The sequence below is a fragment of the Mesoplodon bidens genome (assembly GCF_964165515.1).
Source record: "Mesoplodon bidens genome assembly, chromosome: 15".
NCBI lineage: Eukaryota > Metazoa > Chordata > Mammalia > Artiodactyla > Ziphiidae > Mesoplodon > Mesoplodon bidens.
This window is the reverse complement of record NC_138171.1, coordinates 12204340-12224928: the sequence shown is the minus strand read 5'-3', so window position 1 is coordinate 12224928 and position 20589 is coordinate 12204340. Positions and strand designations below refer to the sequence as shown.

General features: G+C 51.3%; 1 protein-coding gene across 3 annotated transcripts in view; it reads right to left on the bottom strand.

Moving 5' to 3' along the window:
- PTGIS (prostaglandin I2 synthase) overlaps positions 1-19177 on the bottom strand; it is a 45093-nt gene extending 25916 nt beyond the window's left edge. For all 3 annotated transcript variants that reach the window (XM_081255199.1, XM_081255198.1, XM_081255200.1), the window contains exons 1-4: positions 19031-19177; positions 8646-8769; positions 6733-6911; positions 4080-4223 (exon numbers count right to left, since the gene is read on the bottom strand). In XM_081255199.1, the coding sequence (XP_081111325.1) occupies positions 4080-4223; positions 6733-6911; positions 8646-8769; positions 19031-19104 (521 nt within the window). In that variant the 5' untranslated portion in view covers positions 19105-19177. The remainder of the gene's footprint in view (positions 1-4079; positions 4224-6732; positions 6912-8645; positions 8770-19030) is intronic.
- Between the last annotated feature and the right edge of the window lie 1412 nt (positions 19178-20589).

Below are 20589 nucleotides of genomic sequence, written 5' to 3'. Positions count from 1 at the left end.
TTGCAGGGCCAGTTACACAGGGCAGGCAGGGGGCTGGGTGTCAAGGGTGAGAAGGTTGGCCTTGACCCAAAGAGCCCTGAGGGGTCTGAGCAGGAGAGGGACAGGGCCTGGTGGGGGCATGGAGAGAGGATGAGACACAGGAGCAAGTGCAAGCCCTCATGTGCACGCACACACACAACACACACACAACACACACACACTCAAAACACACACACACACACACACACCGCCTGCAGGAATGCTCTCAGAGGAAATGTTTTCACCACCAGCCACTTTTTTTTTTTTTTTTTGCAGTACGTGGGCCTCTCACTGCCGTGGCCTCTCCCATTGCGGAGCACAGGCTCCGGACGCGCAGGCTCAGCGGCCATGGCTCACGAGCCTAGCTGCTCCGCGGCATGTGGGATCTTCCCGGAGCGGGGCACGAACCCGCGTCCCCTGCATCGGCAGGCGGACCCTCAACCACTGCGCCACCAGGGAAGCCCCACCAGCCACTTTTTAATGCTCCAGGAGCCCAGCCCCACTGGCCTCAGTCCTGGGAGGAAAACCACAGGTTTTCACTTTTTCCACATGGTGAGAGGGGCCAGGACTTCTGAGAGAGACACCGTGAAGCCCTGGTGCAGCCCCCTCAGGCCCTCCTCGTCCCTGGATCTCCCAGGACAGGGATTTTCCGGAGAAGGAGCGGAAAGAAGCAGGAATGAGGGAGGGTGGGGCTGAGAAAGGCCTGTCTGGTCCCCACCTTGTCCCTCATTCACACAGCGTAGACACGTAGTAGGTCTTCAATAAATGGTCAATGCATGGATGGATGAGAAGGAGGGAAGGAGAGTGGGTGGGTGGGTGGATGGATGGTTAGGACTTAATCCTAAGGACACTGATCTTGGAAGAAACTATGGGGTCACCATGATTCTGAGCTCAGTTATCCAAGCTACTGTCCCACCTTTTCCCTGCATCCCACTCACCTTCCCCTCATCCAGTTTTGGCCTCCATGCCCCCCAGAGATGGCGAGTTCAAGACCTGCCCATCCCACTGGACTAAAAGGAAGCAATCCTTCCTTCTGAACAGCTAAAACGAGCTACCTATAGAGTCTAACCCGTCGGCCCTACTGATGCCCCTGCATCAGCCCAGAAGGAATTCCCTCCTCCTTTTCCTTCAAACGTGTTAAGCCCCTGGATCCCTCTGTCCTCAGTCTCCTTATGGCAGAAGTTGTAAAGGTGCAGCCCACAATCTAGATTCAGTCCAGAAACGTGTTTTGTTTGGTTAATAGAGTTTTCCTAAAAACAAACCGAATGCATTTTTTTTTTCGGTACCCGGGCCTCTCACTGTTGTGGCCTCTCCCTCTGCGGAGCACAGGCTCCGGACGCGCAGGTCCAGCGGCCATGGCTCACGGGCCCAGCTACTCCGTGGCATGTGGGATCTTCCCGGACCGGGGCATGAACCCGTGTCCCCTGCATCGGCAGGCAGACTCCCAACCACTGCGCCACCAGGGAAGCCCCCGAATGCATATTTAAACATTTGGGGAAATTCATACAAAATCTGGATTTCCCCCTCCATCTCATTTTGAAAAAGGAGAGAGCCCACTCACTGGCAGCCTGCAGTCCTGCCTGGCAGCCCTGGGCAGGAGTGGAGTCACGGCCACCCCTCTTAAACGGGAACAAGCTGGCAGGGTCAGACAGTCCTCCCCAGGCCCTGCGGTCTCTGTGACACTGCAGTTAAACACCTGTCACCATTTTTTTCTTAAAGCAGAAAACTAGTTCCTTAGATAAAATCTCTACCAAAAATAGGCAATGAAAAATAACCCCTCCCCAAAAGAAAAGAAAACCAGGAAGACCACGAGGTTTCACACTGTGGACATGAAGGCCCTTCCTATGGCACCTCCACACCAAAATAACACCTAACACAGCTGAAGACAGGCAATAAATAATTACATGACCTATATATACAAATATGACCTACAGGTGGCGCTAGGAGCCATAAAGAAAAAGCTGGAATGGGTGGGGTAATGAGAGGGCCATCATATTAAGTAGGGTGGCAGGAAAGACCTCCCTGAGCAGGTGACCCTTGAGATGAGACTTGAATGAAGTGAGGCGGGAGCCACGCCGACATACAGGGAAGAGCATTCTTGGGCAAGGGAACAGAAACTGCAAAGGCCTTGAGTTGGGAGCATGCCTGGCCTGTTCCAGGGGCAGCAAGGAGGCTGGTGAGACGATACCAGCGGAATCAGAGTTAGAACTCTGGATGTGACTGAGTGAGGCAAGGGCAGGACAGGTTGGAATCTCACGGTCTCGGGCTACGTGAACACACACCTCTGTACCAGTGTGACTGTCATCCAACTTGCCCACTGCCTTTCTATTTCAGGGGCTGCAGATGGCGAGGAAAAGGCCCAAGGAGGCAGGAGCTGCAGCCCAGGGCTCAGGCCCTGAAGACACAGGGATCCATTTACATCTGCCCTCCTGCACTGTGCCTGCTGTTACCATGAGCCTAAAGGGACCCAGCGGCCACCACGTGGCCCCCACCTCCCCCAGTGCCTCAGCTTCTTCCCTGACTTCTTTGCCCACACAAGGATACAGGATGGCAGGAGCTAGGAGACCTGGGAGTGCCCTGCTGTGAACTTGCTGGGTGGTTTTAGCGGCCCCTCTCTGGACCTCAGTCTCCACACCATATGGTGACAGGGTAGACCAGACCTGTGTCACCCAGACCAATCACAGCCCTTCATGGTTATCTGCACCACTCCAGGGTGAAATGAGAAAAAGGGGACACACCAAGGGTCGTGCTTGAGAGTGTAGGCTCTGCAGCCAGCCCTGCCAGGACCCCAACCATGGGACTGTGGGCAAATGACTTAGACTCTCCAGGTCTTAGTTATCTCATCTGTCAAATGGGGTTTGTAAAGTACCCGCTTCACAGAGTTGTTGTGAGGATTAAATGTATTAGCGCTCACTGAGCCTACAAGAACACACACACGTCATAAATATCCCTGTGTGCCCATATGTGTCAGCAAATGCCTGTCCTTTATCTTCAAACTGTGTTGCTGTAATTTTTTGGAGTGGTTGAAATGTCTCGCTTGTATGAGATGCTTGTCATTAGGGGTGTCACCAAAAACTACTGGCTCTCCTTCCCTCACTGCCTGGGGCCATGCTCCTCCATCCCTGCCACCACACAGTCAAATCCACCAGCAGGTCCCACAGACCCCATCCCCCAAAGCTACCCGAGTTCTCGCCATCGCCTGGTCCAGGCCACCATTCTGTCTCACCTGGGCAACTACAACAGCCTCCTAACAGGTCCCCCTGCCTCCCTTTCATTGCCACCCACCCAGTCTAGTCTCTATCTGGCAGCCAAAGAGAGCTTTTAAAACTCTAAGTCCGGGCTTCCCTGGTGGTGCATTGGTTGAGAATCTGCCTGCCAATGCAGGGGACACGGGTTCGAGCCCTGGTCTGGGAAGATCCCACATGCCGCGGAGCAACTAGGCCCATGAGCCACAACTACTGAGCCTGCGCGTCTGGAGCCTGTGCTCCGCAACAAGAGAGGCCGTGATAGTGAGAGGCCCGCGCACCGCGATGAAGAGTGGCCCCCGCTCGCCGCAACTAGAGAAAGCCCTCGCACAGAAACGAAGACCCAACACAGCCAAAAATTAATAAATAAATAAATAAATAATAAAAATAAAGGAATTCCCTTAAAAAAAAAAAAAAAAACCTCTAAGTCCAATGGTGTCATGGCCCTGCTTAAACCCCCAATGTCACTCATCTCACTTAGAATAAATTCCAAAGCCTTCCATGGCCTTGAGGCTCTGTGAGACCAAGTTTCTGCCAGTTTCTCTGACCTCATCCCCCCGCCCCACTTCCTTGGCTCATTAGGCTCCAGCCACACTGGCCCTCTCGCCAAGCATCTAGGTGACCAGCAAGGCCCCTTTTCTGGCCTGTGTCTCCTTTACAGCTCATAGGCTGAGTCAGGCGACCACTCGGAGTCCCAGATACAAAATGTCGCCTTGCAGCCTTTGCTTTGGAGCATCCCAAACTGCTTCCCCATCCACAAAGCCCTCCTGGTTCCCTTGGCCAGTATTAGTGGCTGGTCCAGAGTGCTGGGCTCACCTGAGCAGGAAGCTGTAGGAGAATTCGAGGAGTCCCATCTCATGCCAGCCACTGCCTGCTTCCGTGGTGTCATCCAGCAGGACAGTGCGGAGGTTGGTATACATGGCTTCCGTGAGCGCCTGGAGCTCTTTGTGGAGGAGAGTCCTGGGGCAAGGAACCAAGGTGTGAGAGTGTAGCTTCCAAAAATATATATATATATGCACACAGGCACCTCCTTGGCCAAACCTCAGAGTCCCAGGGCTCTGGTGCCTCAGTGGCAATGAGGGCTTTTGGAAGATTGGCTTAAACAAAATATTATTATTTCTATCATCATCCACAACGACGATAGTTACTATTTATTTTGCCAAGCACAATGATCTCATTTCATCTTTTGACAGCCCCAAGGATAACAGTTACTATTATGATACCCATTTTACAGATGGAGAGACTCAGGGACAGAGAGGAAAGTGACTTGCCAAGGTCACCCAGCCAGTAAACGATACAGCTGGGACTGAAACCCTGATCTGCCCAACTCCAGAGACTGAACTCTTAAACATGATAGTCATCCGCTCTCGGGGCACACGAGCTTGGATAAGGAACCCACAGGCTTGCAGAAGAGAGAGAACTAAGAAACCGGCCCTTTCCCCTTGAGATCCAAAGTTAGGGAGACCTGTTTGGATAAAGTGTCCTGGACCAAGGACTGCTAATAAACATGACTCCAAGTGAATGCTCCATGACGAACAAGGGAATCTGGCTGGTGATCTGGTCTCATCGTGAGTACCTAGGAGTCTGAGGAGAGGACCAGCTCTGGGAGAGCATGTGGCTGAAGCCAGAAGCCCCTCTGTACTGAGCCTCCACAATACAGTCAATATTGAGCCATGACTGAATGTATGATTAGAAGCCAGGAAAGATGGGATCTTCTGTCTAAGTTTAAGGCCCTTCTACACTGCACAAGGATCTAAACCATAAAGGACCCCACTGCATCGAGCGAAGCGTCCATGGGGTGGTGCAGAGCCGACGTGCAACAGCGACACCTTGTGGCAGCAACAAGACCAGTGCTAGTGTGCCCATCAGGTGCTCTGGCTCTCTGTCGCCCCCTGCTGTTTGGACATAGGATGGACCCCTTTAGACTGAATAAGCCCCTGGGTTCTTGGATAATTCAAGACGGGAAAGCTTCCAGAGGGGTTCCGTGAACTTCCAGGTAATAAAAGCTTTGGGATGTTTCACTGTTGGAAAAACAATAGATACGACCCATGTGAGATAACGTGTGTGAAGGGCTTAACATAGCGCTTGGCACATTGTAAGTGCTTAATACATGGGAGCTGACACAGTGATCAGCCCTGCTCCAGCTGTTCCCTTGACTCCACTCCAAGCACTAGTCCTTGACAGAGACAGTAGCCCCCAATAGATGTGGCAGCCATGCCCAGAAGACCTCATGCCAGCTTTTGAGAAATGCCCAGAAACTCTCGGGGTAGACACTGGAGGAAACTGGGATCCTCCCTGGGTAGGCAGGTAGGATGCAGTGAACTGTGGACTCTTGTTGCCAATGGGACCCCTAGAATAGCAGGACCCAGGACACTCAGGCTCAGGAATACTCCTAGCAGCTGTCCCACAAAGCCAAGGTCAGACTGAGCATTGCCTCTCATCCATGTTCACCTCATGATGCTGGCCTTTCCTCAGCTTTAGGAGTCCCGCAAAACCCAGCCTTCTAGAAGCTTTTCCTGACTCCAGGAGGTGAGTCTTCCTGGAGAGAGATCACTAAAGATGACCATCAGACCGTGTGCACTCTTTAGGGGAGGATGCAGTCTTACTTCCTCAATATCTCGGTGGGAGGAGAATGGGCTGTGGAGTCTTCAGACCTGGGTTCAAATCCCAGCTCTGACACTTACTAGCAGTAGACCTTGGGTAAGTCACTTCACTTCTCTGAGCCTCTGTTTCCTCATCTGTAAAATATGGATAAAAATACCTACCTCTGAAGCTGTTGCACAGACATGAACACGTGCCTATCAAACACCTGGCATTTGGCAGGTGTCTTCAGAGGGAGGTTGGCATCATTCTGCACTCCTGCATCTAGGATGATGACCAGTGTATGAATGAATACAGGGTAAATGCCCTCACAGGTCCTTTTGTTGATGTAAGTATTACTTATGTTTCAGGACCTGCACCACTTCCTAGCTGTGTGACCTCAGGCAAGTCACTTCTCTTCTCTGAGCCCCATGTCCTCATCTATAAAATGGGGCTGTAAGTTACCCTCCAGCATTGCTGTGAAGACTCATGAGATCATGCTTGATGCCTGGCATAGAGTATGGACTCAAAAACATTAATCACCCCACCACCTCCCTTTATTTGACAGATGTGGAAACAGAGGCTCGGTGCGGGGGTGTGGTTTGCCCAAAGTCACACAGCTAGGATTTGAATCTAGGTCTAGCTGACCCCAACACTGGTCTTTTTCTACTAAAAATCAGAGCTGCCTCTTGGGAAGTAAAGAGTTCTTCCTCAGCCCAATTCTCTAGAGTTGTTTCTTGTTTTGTTTTTGTTTGTTTTCACAAAACGAAATGTCTTTACTGGACACCTGCTGTGGAAACAAGCTCAGCTCACACAGGACTTGAACTACGCAGGTAGAAGCCAATCGCCCACCTTGGCCCACCCATGGGTACCATCTGCAGCCACTCACGGTTTCATCTTGGACTTTTCATCACTGGGGCTGTAATGCGGAAGCTGCACATCGAAAATCCTCTCCATGAGGAAGACGGCGTAGGCGTGGAAGTCCAGCCTGGTGCGAGGCTCCCAGACCACCATGTCATAGGAGTGTGGGTCCAGGAGGACAGTGACATACCTGCCCCCCACCAGCACCTGGGAAGTTGGCAGGGATGGAGTAAGGAGTACGACTATGAACAACAGCAGTTCTCAGAGGTCGACTTACCCCGTGACAGGCAGTGGCCCCACCAGGTACTTAACAGACAACATCCCCTCATCTACCTCTCACAACCACCCTGTGAGGCAGGGACCATCATTCACCCATTTATAGCTGAAATGTGATGAGGCGTACAACGTGCCCGAGATCACACAGCTGAGAAGTGGCAGAGCTGGGAATGGAATCCGGCACTTTTTCTGAACCAAAGGTTATGCTCTTAACCACCTCACTTTGGAGCATCTTCCATGGTTATCTTGGTTAATGTCGTATCTCCAGCAGCCAGGAGAGAGTCTGCCCACGGAAGCAGCAGATGGATGGATGGATGGATGGATGGACGGGAGGATGGACGGGAGGATGTTGGTGGATAAATGGACATATTACAGGTGTGGGTGGGTGGATGGATGAGTGGATAAATGGATGGAAGAAAGGAAGGAAGGATGGATGGATGTTGTTGGATAAATGCTAGTGGATGTGAAGCAAACCCTTCTGTGGGAGGCTGAGCCCAAGATGGGAAGGAAACGGCACTGGGGAGCTGTAATCCCGCAGTCAACAAAGGTAAAGGCATTTTCCCGAAGATGTCTGCGGAGGGGGTCACACCACTCTAACTACCCGCTGCCTTAGCCCTGTTTTCAAAATGTGGTCTGTGAGTCATGTTAATCAAACTCTCTTATAAAACACAGGCCACTATCCAAGAAAAAGGCTATTGGATGGATGGTTAGATGGGTGGATAAATGGAAGGATAGATCATTGAATGTATGTGGGATGGAAAGACGGATGGATGGGCAGCTAGAGGTTGCTTGCAAACTAAATGTATGAATGAATGTTGGGTAAATGGATGGCAGGATGCTAAGTGGATGCTGGGTCAACAGACTGAAGGGTGAATGTTGGATTCACTTCTAACTTCCAAGTTAGAAGGAGACGTGGAAGGTGGATGGATGAGTGACGGGTGTTTGGATGTTGAAGTGGTGGTTGGAGAGAGATATAAGTAAATGTATATAGAGTGGACAGACGTTGGATATTGAAAGGATAGATAATCAAATGCTGGGTGGTGGTGGCAGATGGATGGAAACATGGGCAGATAAGCAGAAGAATGGAAGTTGGTGGAAATTGAATATATGGTTGAAAGTTGGATGGATGCTACGTCCATGAGTGGAAGAATGCTGGATAAATTGGGTAGACAGGTAGAGGAATAGATGACGGACAAGTGGATGGATAGACAGATTTTGGATAGATATTTAGAAAGATGGACGAATGAGTGGATAGATGGAGGTTGATGGAAATGGAATATATGAATGAATATTGGATGGATATTAAGACCGAAGAAGGCTGCTTAGATACTGGGCAGATAGGCAGAAAGACAGATGTTAGATGGATGGGTGGATGTCGGACAGATGGAAGTTGAATGAACGGATAGAGGTCGGTTAGATGAACACACCAAGTATTGGATAATATTAAGTGACTGCATAGCTGTATGTTGGGAAGATGCTAGAGGGATAATGAAGGGATGAATGTTAGATAAATGTTGGATGTACAGTTGGATAGGCATATAGAAAGTTGGCTGGACCACTGGATGGTTAGTGTATGCACGGGTATTGAAGAAATCAGTAAACACCAGGGTTAAGAGGCCCAGCTGCTCATCCCCTTCCCTCCCAAGAGGCGAAAGAGGCACTTACAGTAAAGATATCACCATGCTTCTCCTTCATCCTAGTGAGGAAGCTGGCAGCATCTTTTCCAAACTCCAAAGCATAGCCCAACCAGGGGATACTGCCCAGGTCCAGGGGAGGCTCACCAGGTCGCCTGCAGAAGCCACAGCACTTATCACCATTTGATAAAGCAGGGAAGAGAGTGTGGGGCATGGCGTGAGATTTTCAGTGGAGAGGAAGGCTTCCCAGAGGAGACATTTGACCAAAGACCTGAAGGCGGTGAGGGGGGGAGCCACATGGATATCTAAAAGAAGAGCTTCCAAGCAGAGGGAACACGTGCAGAGGCCCCTAAGTTGGCTCATGCCTGGTGTGTTCAAAGAACAGTGAGGAGGCCAGGGTGGCTGGATGTGGGAACAAGACGTGTACAGTAGAAGGTGAGGCCGGAGCAGTACCAGGGGCCAGACCATGCAGGGCCTTGTAGGCAGCTCTGAGGACTTCAGCTTTTGCTCTGAGTGAGGTGGGAGCCATCGGAGTTTGAAGCAGAGGAGGGACAGGATTTGGCTTTGGTTTTTACAAGAGGCTTTTGGCTGCTGAGTAGGGAATAGACCACAGGGGGCTGAGAGCAGAAGCTGGGGTACCAGTTGATGTTGGTACATACTGGGGGGTCCAGTTAAGGTGGTCATCTCTCTGCAGGTAGGAGAACCTTCCAGAACCCAGTAGTATTAGGATACAGAGTTCTCTGTTTGAGCCAGCATGGACCAGGGTCCTGGTCATCTCACACTTCCTCTCGTGCCCACCGAGAAAGGGTAAGGCTGGAGAGCGTGGCTGGATGGCAGGAGGTGGTAGAAGAACTGCCCTCTCGCTGACCCCTGACTGCCCCTCTCCAGCTCAGAATCTGAGGTATCTCAGGAGGCCAGAGGCCATGCCCACGGCCTGTGGGGATGCCCCAGGGGTACAGGTAGCTCAGCCAGTGGGTAGGAAGGTTGTGTGTGATATTCAAGGTCAACATCTCATCTGTGAGAGCAGAGGGACTCCTCTGAGGATATAATAACATATCTACAGCTCACTACGGTGGATGGAATTCTAAGATGACTACAATGACCTACAACTGAGTGAGGCAGATGGTACAGTTGACTTTGAGAAAGGATGATTCTTCTTAGTGGACGTGACCTAATCAGGTGAGGACAGGGCTTACAAGGGGCAGGGATCTTCCTGGCAAAAGAGACTGAGATTTGGTATAAGGCAGATTCTTGGCTGCTGGCTTTGAAGATGGAAGGGGCCACATGGCAAGGCATGCATGGGGCCTCTAGGGGCTATGAGTGGACCTTGGCTGACAGCAAGCAAGGAAATGGGGACCTCAGTCCCACAACCGCAAGGAGCTGAATTCAGCCAGATTCTCCCCTGGGGGTTCCTGATAGGAAGGCAGCCTGGCCAACACCTTAATTTCTGCCTTGTAAGACTCTGGACAGAGAACACAGACACACTGTACTGGACCTGTGATCTACTGAAGTGCGAGCTAATAAATGGGTGTTGTTTTAAGCTCCCAACTATACGGTAATTTGTTACACAGCAAGAGATAACTAATACACTCAAACTGACATTGCACTTGCACTGGGCCCTGCCCTTGGCCAAGCATTTGATATATGAATGTCTCATCTCATCCTCCCTCTGAGGGAGGGGCTGTTAGCTAAAGAGAGCTATGTTACGATCACAAAATGGGCCTCACGATATTACATTCACACCTTCACCAAATATTAACTATGAAGCAGGCATCGTCCTGGGTGCTGGAGATACAGGAGTGAACAGGGAAGATGAGGTGGAGGGTCCTGACCTCACGGGGCTTCCATACTAATTAATAAGGGGAGACAGACCAAAACAAAGAAGCAATATCATTTCAGAGAGCGAGAAGTGTGATGAAGAAAATAAAGGAGATAAAATGTGACAATGAAAAGACAAATAACTCAATTTAACAATGCACAAAAGAATCGGAATGGACAGTTCTCCAAGGAAGATATACAAATGGCCAGGAAGCACATGAAAAGATTCTCAACATCATTGGGGAAATGAAAATCAAAATGACAAGCAGGACCACTTCAAATCCACTAAGATGGCCATAATGTTAAAAAAAAAAAAAAAAAAAGGAAATAAGTGCTGGGAAGACTGTGGAGAAATGGGAATCCTCATGTATTTCTGGTGGGAATGTATAATGGTGCAGCTGCTTTGGAAACGAGTCTCGCAGTTTCTTGAAAGATTAAAAGAGTGACTATATGACCCAGCAATATACCCCCAAAGAATTGAAAACATAAGTTCATACATAAACGTATACACTATTGTTCATAGTATCATTAATCATAATAGCCCCAAAGTGGAACCAACCCAAATGTCCACCGACAGATGAATGTATAAACACAGTGGGGTGTATTCATACTGTGGAACGTTATTCAGTCATGAAAAGGAGTGAAGTACTGATTCACGCTACAACTTGGAAGCACCTCAAAACCGTCATGCTGAGTAAATGAAGCCAGACACCAAAGGCCACACTATTCTACTGATTCTATTTCTATGAATGTCCAGAAAAGGCAAATCAATGGAGACAGAAAGTAGATTCGTGGTTTCCAGGGTCTGAGGGGAAGGTGGAATGGAGAGCGACCGCTCACGGGTACCAGGTTTCTTTTTGGAGTGATGAATATATTCCAGAGTTAGATAGTGGTGATGGGTGCACAGCCCTGTGGCTATACTAAAAACCACTGAATTGTATATTTTAAAAGGGTGAGCTTTATAGTATGGGGAATACATCTCATTAAAGAAAAAAGAAAGAAGGGTGATACGAGATAGTGGGGAGGCACTAGTTTAGAGAAGGTGGTCAGGGAGGGCCTCTCCAAGGAGGTGCCATGTGAGCAGAGACGGGAAGGAAGAGCGGGGAGAAGAACCTTACAGGCAGAGGGAACAGCAGGTGCAAAGGCCCTGGGGTAAAAGTGCACTTGCTGATGTTCTCATGAGAGCAGGAGCCGCTGTGGCGGGAGTGGAGGGTGTGGGGGCGAAAGACTGGAAATGACCTGGGGACCAAGAGGGCCAGTGGCCGAGGACAGAGTCTGGCTTTTATTACAAGTGTGGTGGGGACCCTCTGGAGGGTTTGAAGTAGGATTTAGGAAGTGATGTGACTGTGCTTTTAAAAGGTTGCAAGAGGGACTTCCCTGGCGGTCCAGTGGTTAGGACTCCACGCTTCCACTGCAGGAGGCACAGGTTCAATCCCTGGTCGGGGAACTAAGATGCCGCAGGCTGTGCGGTGCGGCCAAAAGAATAAATAAAGGTTGCAAGAGCGAGAGGCGGGAGGGAGATGTGTCAGGAGACTAAAGCAATAACGGTGGGAGTGGAGGCTGTGAGCCCCCAGGAGCCAGGCCTAGCATCCGACTCGTCCACTTCCAGGGCGGGGGTTTTGTGCCATCCCCAGGGGGGACCACCTTCCCTTCATCCTTCCCCTCCCTGTCTACCTTCTTCCACCACGGCCTCCCGCCTCCTCAGTCTGACTGTCCCCCAACATAACCCAAAGCGGGGAACAGGTGGTGGACAGAGAAACTGGCTAGATTTGAGGGCCAGAGTTTGGGAAATATGGAAGCAGAACCAGAGGTGAGGGTTGAGGGCATTAGGAAGCGCCTCCCCCCACCCCCTTCCTCCTCTCGCCCCACTCCCACCCTGCCTCTGAGCCCATCATTGAGGAGACTCGCAAAGGTGCAGCTCGGGGATTCTAAGGGGGTGCCGGGGACGTGCCAAGACCCTTCCTTTCCCCTCGCCTCTCTGTGAGCCACCTTCTCCTGAAGGCTCCGTTTAAAGGCTGGCACAGCACAGGGCTGGAGGAGCCCAGTGTGCACCAGCCCTCTCCCAGTCCAGGTCTGAGCCCAGAGACAGGACACAGGAGCGGCGATTTTTGCACAAGAGGCAGGAGGGCAGGATGGTTGTTATGAGCCTGACTTTAGCACCACATTTCCTGGCTTCAAATCCCAGCCATGCTTCTTGCCGGCCGTGTGACTTTGCTTCCCTACGCCTGTTTCCTCACCTGTAAAAGAGGACTGACGACACTACAGACTACACTGGGCTGTGATGAAGATGAAGGGGGCTATAGAACAGTGCCTGGCACCTGGCAACCGGGGAGCAGCTGGGGTGGGTCTGAGAAGCAGGACCAATATGACTCCCGGGTGCCATTTCTCGAGCAACGGCTATATTCCAGGTGCAAAGGTTTCCTTGCTTGGTAATAATGGCTGATACTTGATGAGCCCTGACTGTGTTACCCTTTGAGGAAGGAAGCATTGTATTTCTATCAAGCCCATTTTAGAGCAGATGAAACTGAGGCACAGAAGGGGCTGAGCCACTTGCCCGAGGGCCCACCGTGGAGCGTCTGGGTTTCTAATCCAGGCAGGCCTGGCTGCAGAGCCCACACTCTTGATGCTACCCTGGCCCCAAGTCACCCCAAGTGGACATCTGCACAGCCACTCTGCAGGTGAGGAAACTGAGACACAGAGAGGTTTCAGCGACCTTCCCAAATGCAGGGCCTGAGACTTTCCCCTAAGACATCTTTTGGGGTGCGGATGGGGCTTCCTTTCCCTGCCTTTGACTCTGGCTGCCACCGGAGTTCCCCAGCGAGCCTGGTGTTATTTCTGGCAGCATTCATCTTTCCCCTGCAAAGTTCCAAGGAGGTGCGGACAAAGGCAGGAAGCTGGGAGCCCAAGCGTCTGATTCCTGATGTGCCAGAGGCTCCTTCAGCCCCCGGGCCCTGAATCCAACTCAGGCCCAGGTCACATTCCAGGGTGACTCAGCCAGAGGCCAGCGGGGGTGAAGGAGGCTCTATTTTGGGGTCTGCGGTCTCTAGCCTCCTTCATGGACACTCTCACTGTTCTGAAGCACTGCCAGGCCCTGGGGGGCAGGGATGCAGGGCGTGACCCTCTCATCCCCAGCTGCTGCCCGCACGGCTGATCGCTGCCTTCCCTTCCTGGTTCAGAGACCAAAGCATCTTTTCTGATTCCCCCCTGGAGCTCTGATTCCCATCATGTGGGTTCCTCAAAAACCTGCCCATTCTTTGCTCACAGAGCCCACCGCCAATCCCATCATCTGTCCTGTCTTTCTCTCCCACTCAAACCTTTGAGAAAATCAGGGAGAAAGTCATGCATGGATATCAACCACCTTTGTGTCCCTTGAAGTATCACACCCTCTCTGGACAGAAGTTCCATGAAGGCAGACACTTCTTGTAGACCCAGAACTTAGAACAGTGCCTGGGACATAGTAGACGCTTAATAAATATGTCTCAGATGAACGAATCATGCACACAGTTGGTGCTCAATGAGCAGCACCTGCCTCCCAGACTCATAAGAAGGTTAAGGGAGCTAATGCAGGTCAAGAGCCTGACACACAGTCTGCATTCTGGCTTGCCCAGAACAGAGGCTGCTCATTTAGCTGTGCAGTGTTGGTAGATTGCCCAACCTCTCTGTCCAGTAGTTTCAACTCAATTCAGGGCCTCAAGGAGGATATAATGGAGGAACAGAGGGGCTGGCTGCTGCCCAGCTGGGTTGGAACAACCTGAGCCTGTTTAAACTGTTGAACCCTTTCTCTCCCCAGGGCTCATCCGCAGACTGTCGGCCACTAACCAAGGGTCTCCCTAACCCTCTTCTGCTCTTCCCTCCCATTGCCTCCCGTGGTGTAGAAAAAGCACGTGGCCGCCTTGCTCTAGGTTCTGTTTTCCTGTTTTTGTAATAGACACAGATTCATAGAATTGTTCCTCAGCATCATAAAAGAAACAGTAGAGCAGGTATAGTGATAAATAGAACAGCTGCATGTTGGAGAGGCAATAGGGAGTGGTGGAGACTGTGGCAAGGTTTAGGGCAGGTTCTACAACTGAGTCCCAGGCAAGTGTTGCTAGATCTTCCGATTTTTCAGGAGAAGCTGGAAATCTGGGGGTTTGTGTGTGTACTCCCCCAATTTCCCCCCCTTGTACTGTGTGGTCCACATCAGACCCATCTGGGGCTGAATCCAGTCATGGACTACCATTTGTTGACCTCCGGTTAGTGCATGTTAGAATGAGACAGATTTATTTTTGCCTAGTAATTCTGTATCCTGCAAGGGCCCAGAATGACCCTTGTGCCTCTAGGAACCCTCATCTGATGCCACTGTGCCACCCAAAAAAGGGTCTCCCACCCAGGAGACTTCTTCCAATGCTCCCTGGTGCAGCTACACAAGCCCAAAGAGGAAGACAGATGCATTCAGCCTGGTGTAGTGGCTGGGGCATGAGACCAGCCAAGTGAGCTAGCTCAGAGCCCAGATGGAGAAACTAAGGCCCGGAAAGCAGGAAGGATGTTTCTGATACTCACATGGCAGATAATTAGCCCCAGTGGGCACAGCAGTCAGACTCCTAAGTCCCAACCCAAGGCCTCCTAACTCCCTGCTCACCACCTTTCCCAGGAGAAAATACTGACGGTTACTGAGCCGGGTTTTTAAATTCTTTGCCATACTGGCAGAAATTTGAATTTGGACTGGGAACTAGATGATAGTAAGAATTATCTTTTAGGGAGGTCCCCGGTGGTCCAGTGGTTAGGACTCCACGCTCTCACTGCCAGGGGCCTGGTTCCATCCCTGGTTGGGGAATTAAAATCCCACAAGCTGTGCAGTGTGGCCAAAAAAAAAAAAAATAGCAGAAATTTATTTTTAAAAAAAGAATTATCTTTTATATTCTCAGGCAGAATAGTAGCGTCACAATTGTTTTTTAACATGCACCCTGAAATACTTAATGTTGAGATATCATGATATCTGTAATTTTTAAAAATATGTTAACAGCTGTCAAATCAAGGTGATGGGTACAAGGGGTTCTTATACTGTTCTTTTGAATTTCTTCTGTATAGTTGAAACTTTTCATAGTTAAAAATGTTTTAATTTTTTAAAAAGGCCAGACGTAAAGACAAGAGCAACTGACTGACTGAAGTCATGCTTTTTTTACCCTTTAATTGAGAAAAGCATGAATTTTGGAACCAGCTAGATGTAGAATATAACTTCTGTGTGGCCTTAAGGAGGTCACTTAGCCTTTCTAAGCCTCAGCTGTCAGGTGGGGTGATGGACATCACCTCGGGGGCTGATCAGGAGAAGGGAATGAGCCGTGGGAGGTGCAGGGCCTCGCGTGGTTTTTTTGGGTTTTTTTTCTTTTTTTTTTTTTTGCGGTACGCGGGCCTCTCACTGTTGTGGCCTCTCCCGTTGCGGAGCACAGACTCTGGACACGCAGGCTCAGCGGCCATGGCTCACAGGCCCAGCCACTCCGCAGCATGTGGGATCCTCCCGGACCAGGGCACGAACCCATGTCCCCTGCATCGGCAGGCGGACTCTCAACCACTGCGCCACCAGGGAAGCCCCCCTCGCGTGTTTTGACCCAAACTCTGGATCGCCATCAACACAGCATCAGTCTCGTCTACCTCTTTTTCCAACACTTGATTATTTGTGGTTCCTGAAGAATCTTCTGGTCATAGCTGTACCTCTTACTATCTTAATATCATGTGGTTTAAGACTTTTGAGCATTCAGATCACAAATAAAATGTGTGGGAAGAATGAAAATTCATTTTTTCTGAAAATTAAAAATTCCTGAAGCCCAAATTTTTAGTCCACGCAACCCTGGGCAAGTTGCTTGGCCTCTCTGGGCCTCAGTTTTCTCCCCTGTAAAATGGGGATAACAAGAGTGCCCCCATCTCCAAGTTAGGAGAAAATGAGATTGGGGGCCTAAATTCCGGCCCCTGTGGGGTCTCCCAAGGGTCCACGCAACTCTTCCCCCCCAGGGTCCACACTACCACCCACACAACTGTCAGTGGCCCCCATACCCACACTTCTCCCCAGTACCCACCTGGTGAAACTTCTAAGCTGTCCACAGGTATAAAAATCAACAACTCACCCTCAAAGACAAATCAGCTCTCTGGATTGATAACAAGAATTAGTGAAAATAATGCTTGGCATTCCTTCTAATCCAGCAATTCCACTCTCACCTACTATTATCGTCACCATTCCCTGTTTTGTTTTGTTTTGTTGGGTTTCTTTTGGCAGTGCCGTGCGGCCTGTGGGATCTTAGTTCCCTGACCAGGGATCGAACCTGTGCCCCCTGCAGTGGAAGCATGGAATCCTAAACACTAGACTGCTAAGCAATTCCATCATCATTCCCATTTTAAAGACTGGGAAACTGGACTTTTCTGGCGGTCCAGTGGTTAAGACTGTGCTTCCACTGCAGGGGGCACAGGTTTGATCCCTGGTTGGGCAACTAAGATCCTGCATGCCGTATGGTGTGGCCAAAAAAAAAAAGCATAAAGATTGGGAAACTGAGGCAGAGAGCAGTTACTCAACTTGTTCTTATTCCTGGAGGCTGGGAGTTTCCATATGCTAAGCACCCAGGTTCCCAGCCTCCCAGAATCCATGTATTCTGTGGCTGCCCTCATCTGCCCCAGAGAAAAGCACAGACCAGGAGGCCCCACAGGATGAGCCCAGCACATTGTCTGAAATAGCAAAAACACTGGAAACAACTTGAGTCCCTCAATAGGGACAGGAATAAAAGGGAAAAAAGAAACCTGCACCTATTCATACTATGGAATACTACACACAAAAAATCGAAAGAATGAATTCGATCTCCACATAGCAACATGGACGGATGTCAAAATGAAAATTTGGAGTGAAAACAGCAAAGGTACAGTCTGAAAACAACTCTGTTCAGAGTTTCCAAAAAGCCTGACAACTTAGGAAAAATAATTTATTTCTCTATAAGGAAACTTATCTGTAGCCTTTTTCGTTTTCATTTTTCCAGGCAAATGATTGAATGTATGGTGTTACGTTTCACCTGGAAAGGTGTCCAGAGGTTGAACAAAAATATCTTGAACTCACTGTGTGGAAATTCAACTAACACATTGTTTAAAAATAAAAGGTTTCCAGAAAATTTCTGGAATTTTCAGACACTCTGATTTAAACACACACACACACACCACAGTTCCACTGCCCTGTGTTATCTATGAGCTAATGTCCATGCGTATAAGAATAATTTTTGAAACAGCTGGGAGGCTGAGGAGATATGACAACCAAAGGCAGTACCCTGGATGAGATCATAGCACAAAAAGAAGACGTTAATGGAAAAACTGATGAAATTCAAATAAAGTCTGGAGTTTGGTTAATCGTAACAGACCAGTGTTGGTCTTTTTAGTTTTAATGACTGTACCATGATAATGTAAGAGGTTAACAATAGCAGAAACTGTGCCGGGTATTTGGGAACTCTTTGTACAACTTTTCTGTAAACATAAAACCAGTCTAAAATAAAAAATCTTTTAAAAAGATCTGGGAGGTTCCTCTCAAATTAGTCAACAGTAGAGGTCCTGAATTGTCGGAAGAGTGGTTAGAAGGGCTTCAGTCTTATTTATAATGGGATAAATGCTTAAGTCGAATGTATTCCTTGTGCAATTCAAATTAATTTTTTAAATATTTTATAAAAAGAAAAAGATCTATACTTCCATCTCCTTGATTTGAGATGGATGAGTTTTACTTTTCTCCTAAATCGCAGATTCTCAATGGAGCAGGAGAACCTTAGGGACTAGGAAGCTGAGGCATTTGGTTCTGGTTCTACTCTGCCCGAGTAGACCTCAGCAGAAGGGAGACCCCTTTGTGGGCCTGAGTTTCTCTGGCAGAGGGAAATACCGAGCCTACTCAGCCCCTGCATCCGGATCGGGGAATCCTGTGGAAGGTGGTTCCAGGGCCGGTAAGAGGGCATCGTTCAGGGCCTCTGCCTTCCCCAGCCTCAACTCTGCCGTCTGCGTAATGGGGGTGAGAGCAAGCCTGGGGGTTGACACCGAGTTGGTGCACGATCCAGGCAGAGGCTGAAGAGTGGGAGGGGGCTTCTTCCACCGGGAGTCACACCGAGCATGTCCACGCACCCACTCTGCACCCGTGACTCTCGGTTCTCACCTGAAACCCCCTCGCAGGTCCCGGGCACCGCTCTTTGGGCCAGGCCCGGGCTTCTCGCGCCCCGGCCGAGCGAGTGTGTGCGGTGGGTGCGCAGCGCTCTGGGACTCCTGTCCCTGCACCTTCCCGCGCGCGTCTCCCCAACTCTGAGCCCTCTTTAAGCCCTCTGGGCCTGGCCCCCTCGCCGGGGCGGGGGAGGGGCGCGGAAGCCCCTTCGGCCGGACACCTGGACTCCCACCTCCAGGCTCGCCCGGTGGGTGTAGGGGACGGTGGGAAGAGGACCCTCTCCTGCCCGGAGGACTGGAGCGGGGGCTCCGACGTGGGCCTGCCGCTGGCTCGGCGACCCCCTCGCTGCAGCCGGGGCGCGGGCCTGAGCGGAGACGACCCTTTGTCTGGCCGGGAGCGGCGCTGGCGGGCCGGGGTGGGGGGAGCCGGGGGCCGGTCGGGCGGGGGGCACTCACCGCGTGCGCCGGCGGGTCAGCAGCAGCAGCAGCAGCAGCGCGGCCAGAAGCCCGAAGACCACGGCCCAGGACATGGCAGGCCCGGCGACCAGGCTACGGCTGCGGAGCGCCGGAGGCGGCCGGCTGGCTTGGGGGCCACGGGGGCCACGGGGGCCCAGTCCCGGAGCCGACCCCGCCCCCACGCCCCTCCCTCTCCCCCCTCCCCCGCCCACCCGCTTACGGGCGGGGGCAGGGCCTTCGATCCCTGCCAGGTCCAGAGGGGTGGGTGGGGTCGCTCTTGGAGACTCCTTTCGGCTCAGCTTCTGCGGGACGGGCTCCGACCCCCTGGCCCAGGAAAGGGTGGGAGGGGTGTGCGTGGAAAATGTGGGTGCGGGGGACGGGAGGGATGGTGCAGGGGAAAGGGAGAGGATGTGCAGGGAGCGGGGGTTACGCGGGGGTGTGGGGGAGGAATGGGGGATTTGGGGAAGAGGAAAGAAGGGACTATGGGGGGACGGAGGGGTGATGGGGATAGAGAACGCGTGAGGATGAGAGGTCAGGCGGTGGCAGAGCAGGGAGTGGGGGTGGGAGGGGACCGGAAGGGCCTTTCCTCCACATTCCACCTAAACTGTCTCCACCACTCTAGCCGCCCCCCGCCCCTCACCCATCCCATCCCCACCCCACCCCGGATGGGCTAGACACCATTAGTTTTCTATTCTGTTGGTCTGGGCGGAGTGGCGTTGTACCGCCGCCTATTTTACCTTCAATAACTACAGTGGAGAGGGCACAAGAGCTCAGAGCACCGCGCTCTGAGTCCCTCATCTGCAACTGCTGTAAGGGACAATAAGTGTACATCACCCACGTGTACCCGGAGCACAGCAGGGGCTCAGAATATGGTGGACATTGTCACATTACCTGGTGCTTAGGGTGTTGGCCTCTGGTGCCCGTGGCTCTGCAAGAGACCACCCCTGGGCACTGGCGAGAACCTGGGCTCCCAGCTGGAAGCGTCTGGACCTCACTCCACCCTCTCCACTCCCTACACACCCCCCACCCCACTTACACCTGGGAAACCTTGGCCAGGGAACTTACCCTCTCTTAAGCCGCTTCCTTATCTGGGGACAGAGAGGTCAGAGTTGTACTTTACCTTAGGGGGTTGCCGTGAAGCATTGATGAGAGCTTGTCAGTAGAGGGAAGTGCAAACTAGGAGTGCTGGGCACGTGTGAGTTTTGTGAGGCAGGGGGCAGAGTGTGGAGGTGGGACCCAGAATGTCTGATTCTAATCCTGGGGCTGTTGCTCACTGCTGGGTGAATTGTGACAGGTTTCATTTCATCTTACCAATAGCCCCCAGGCTGAGCTGTTACTCCTCCCTGGTCTCCTGGCTTCTGCCCTCATCTCTCTGCAGTCCATTCTCCCCGCGGTTGTCCAAAGAATCCTGCTAGAACCTAAGTCAGATCCTCCACTGAATCCTGCTCAGAACCCTCCATGGCTCCACCTCACTCAGAGCACAGCCCAAGTCCTTACAAGGTCCTGTGAGGACATGATCTGCCCCCTCCCACCTCTACCTCCCTGCCCTCGTGTCCTCC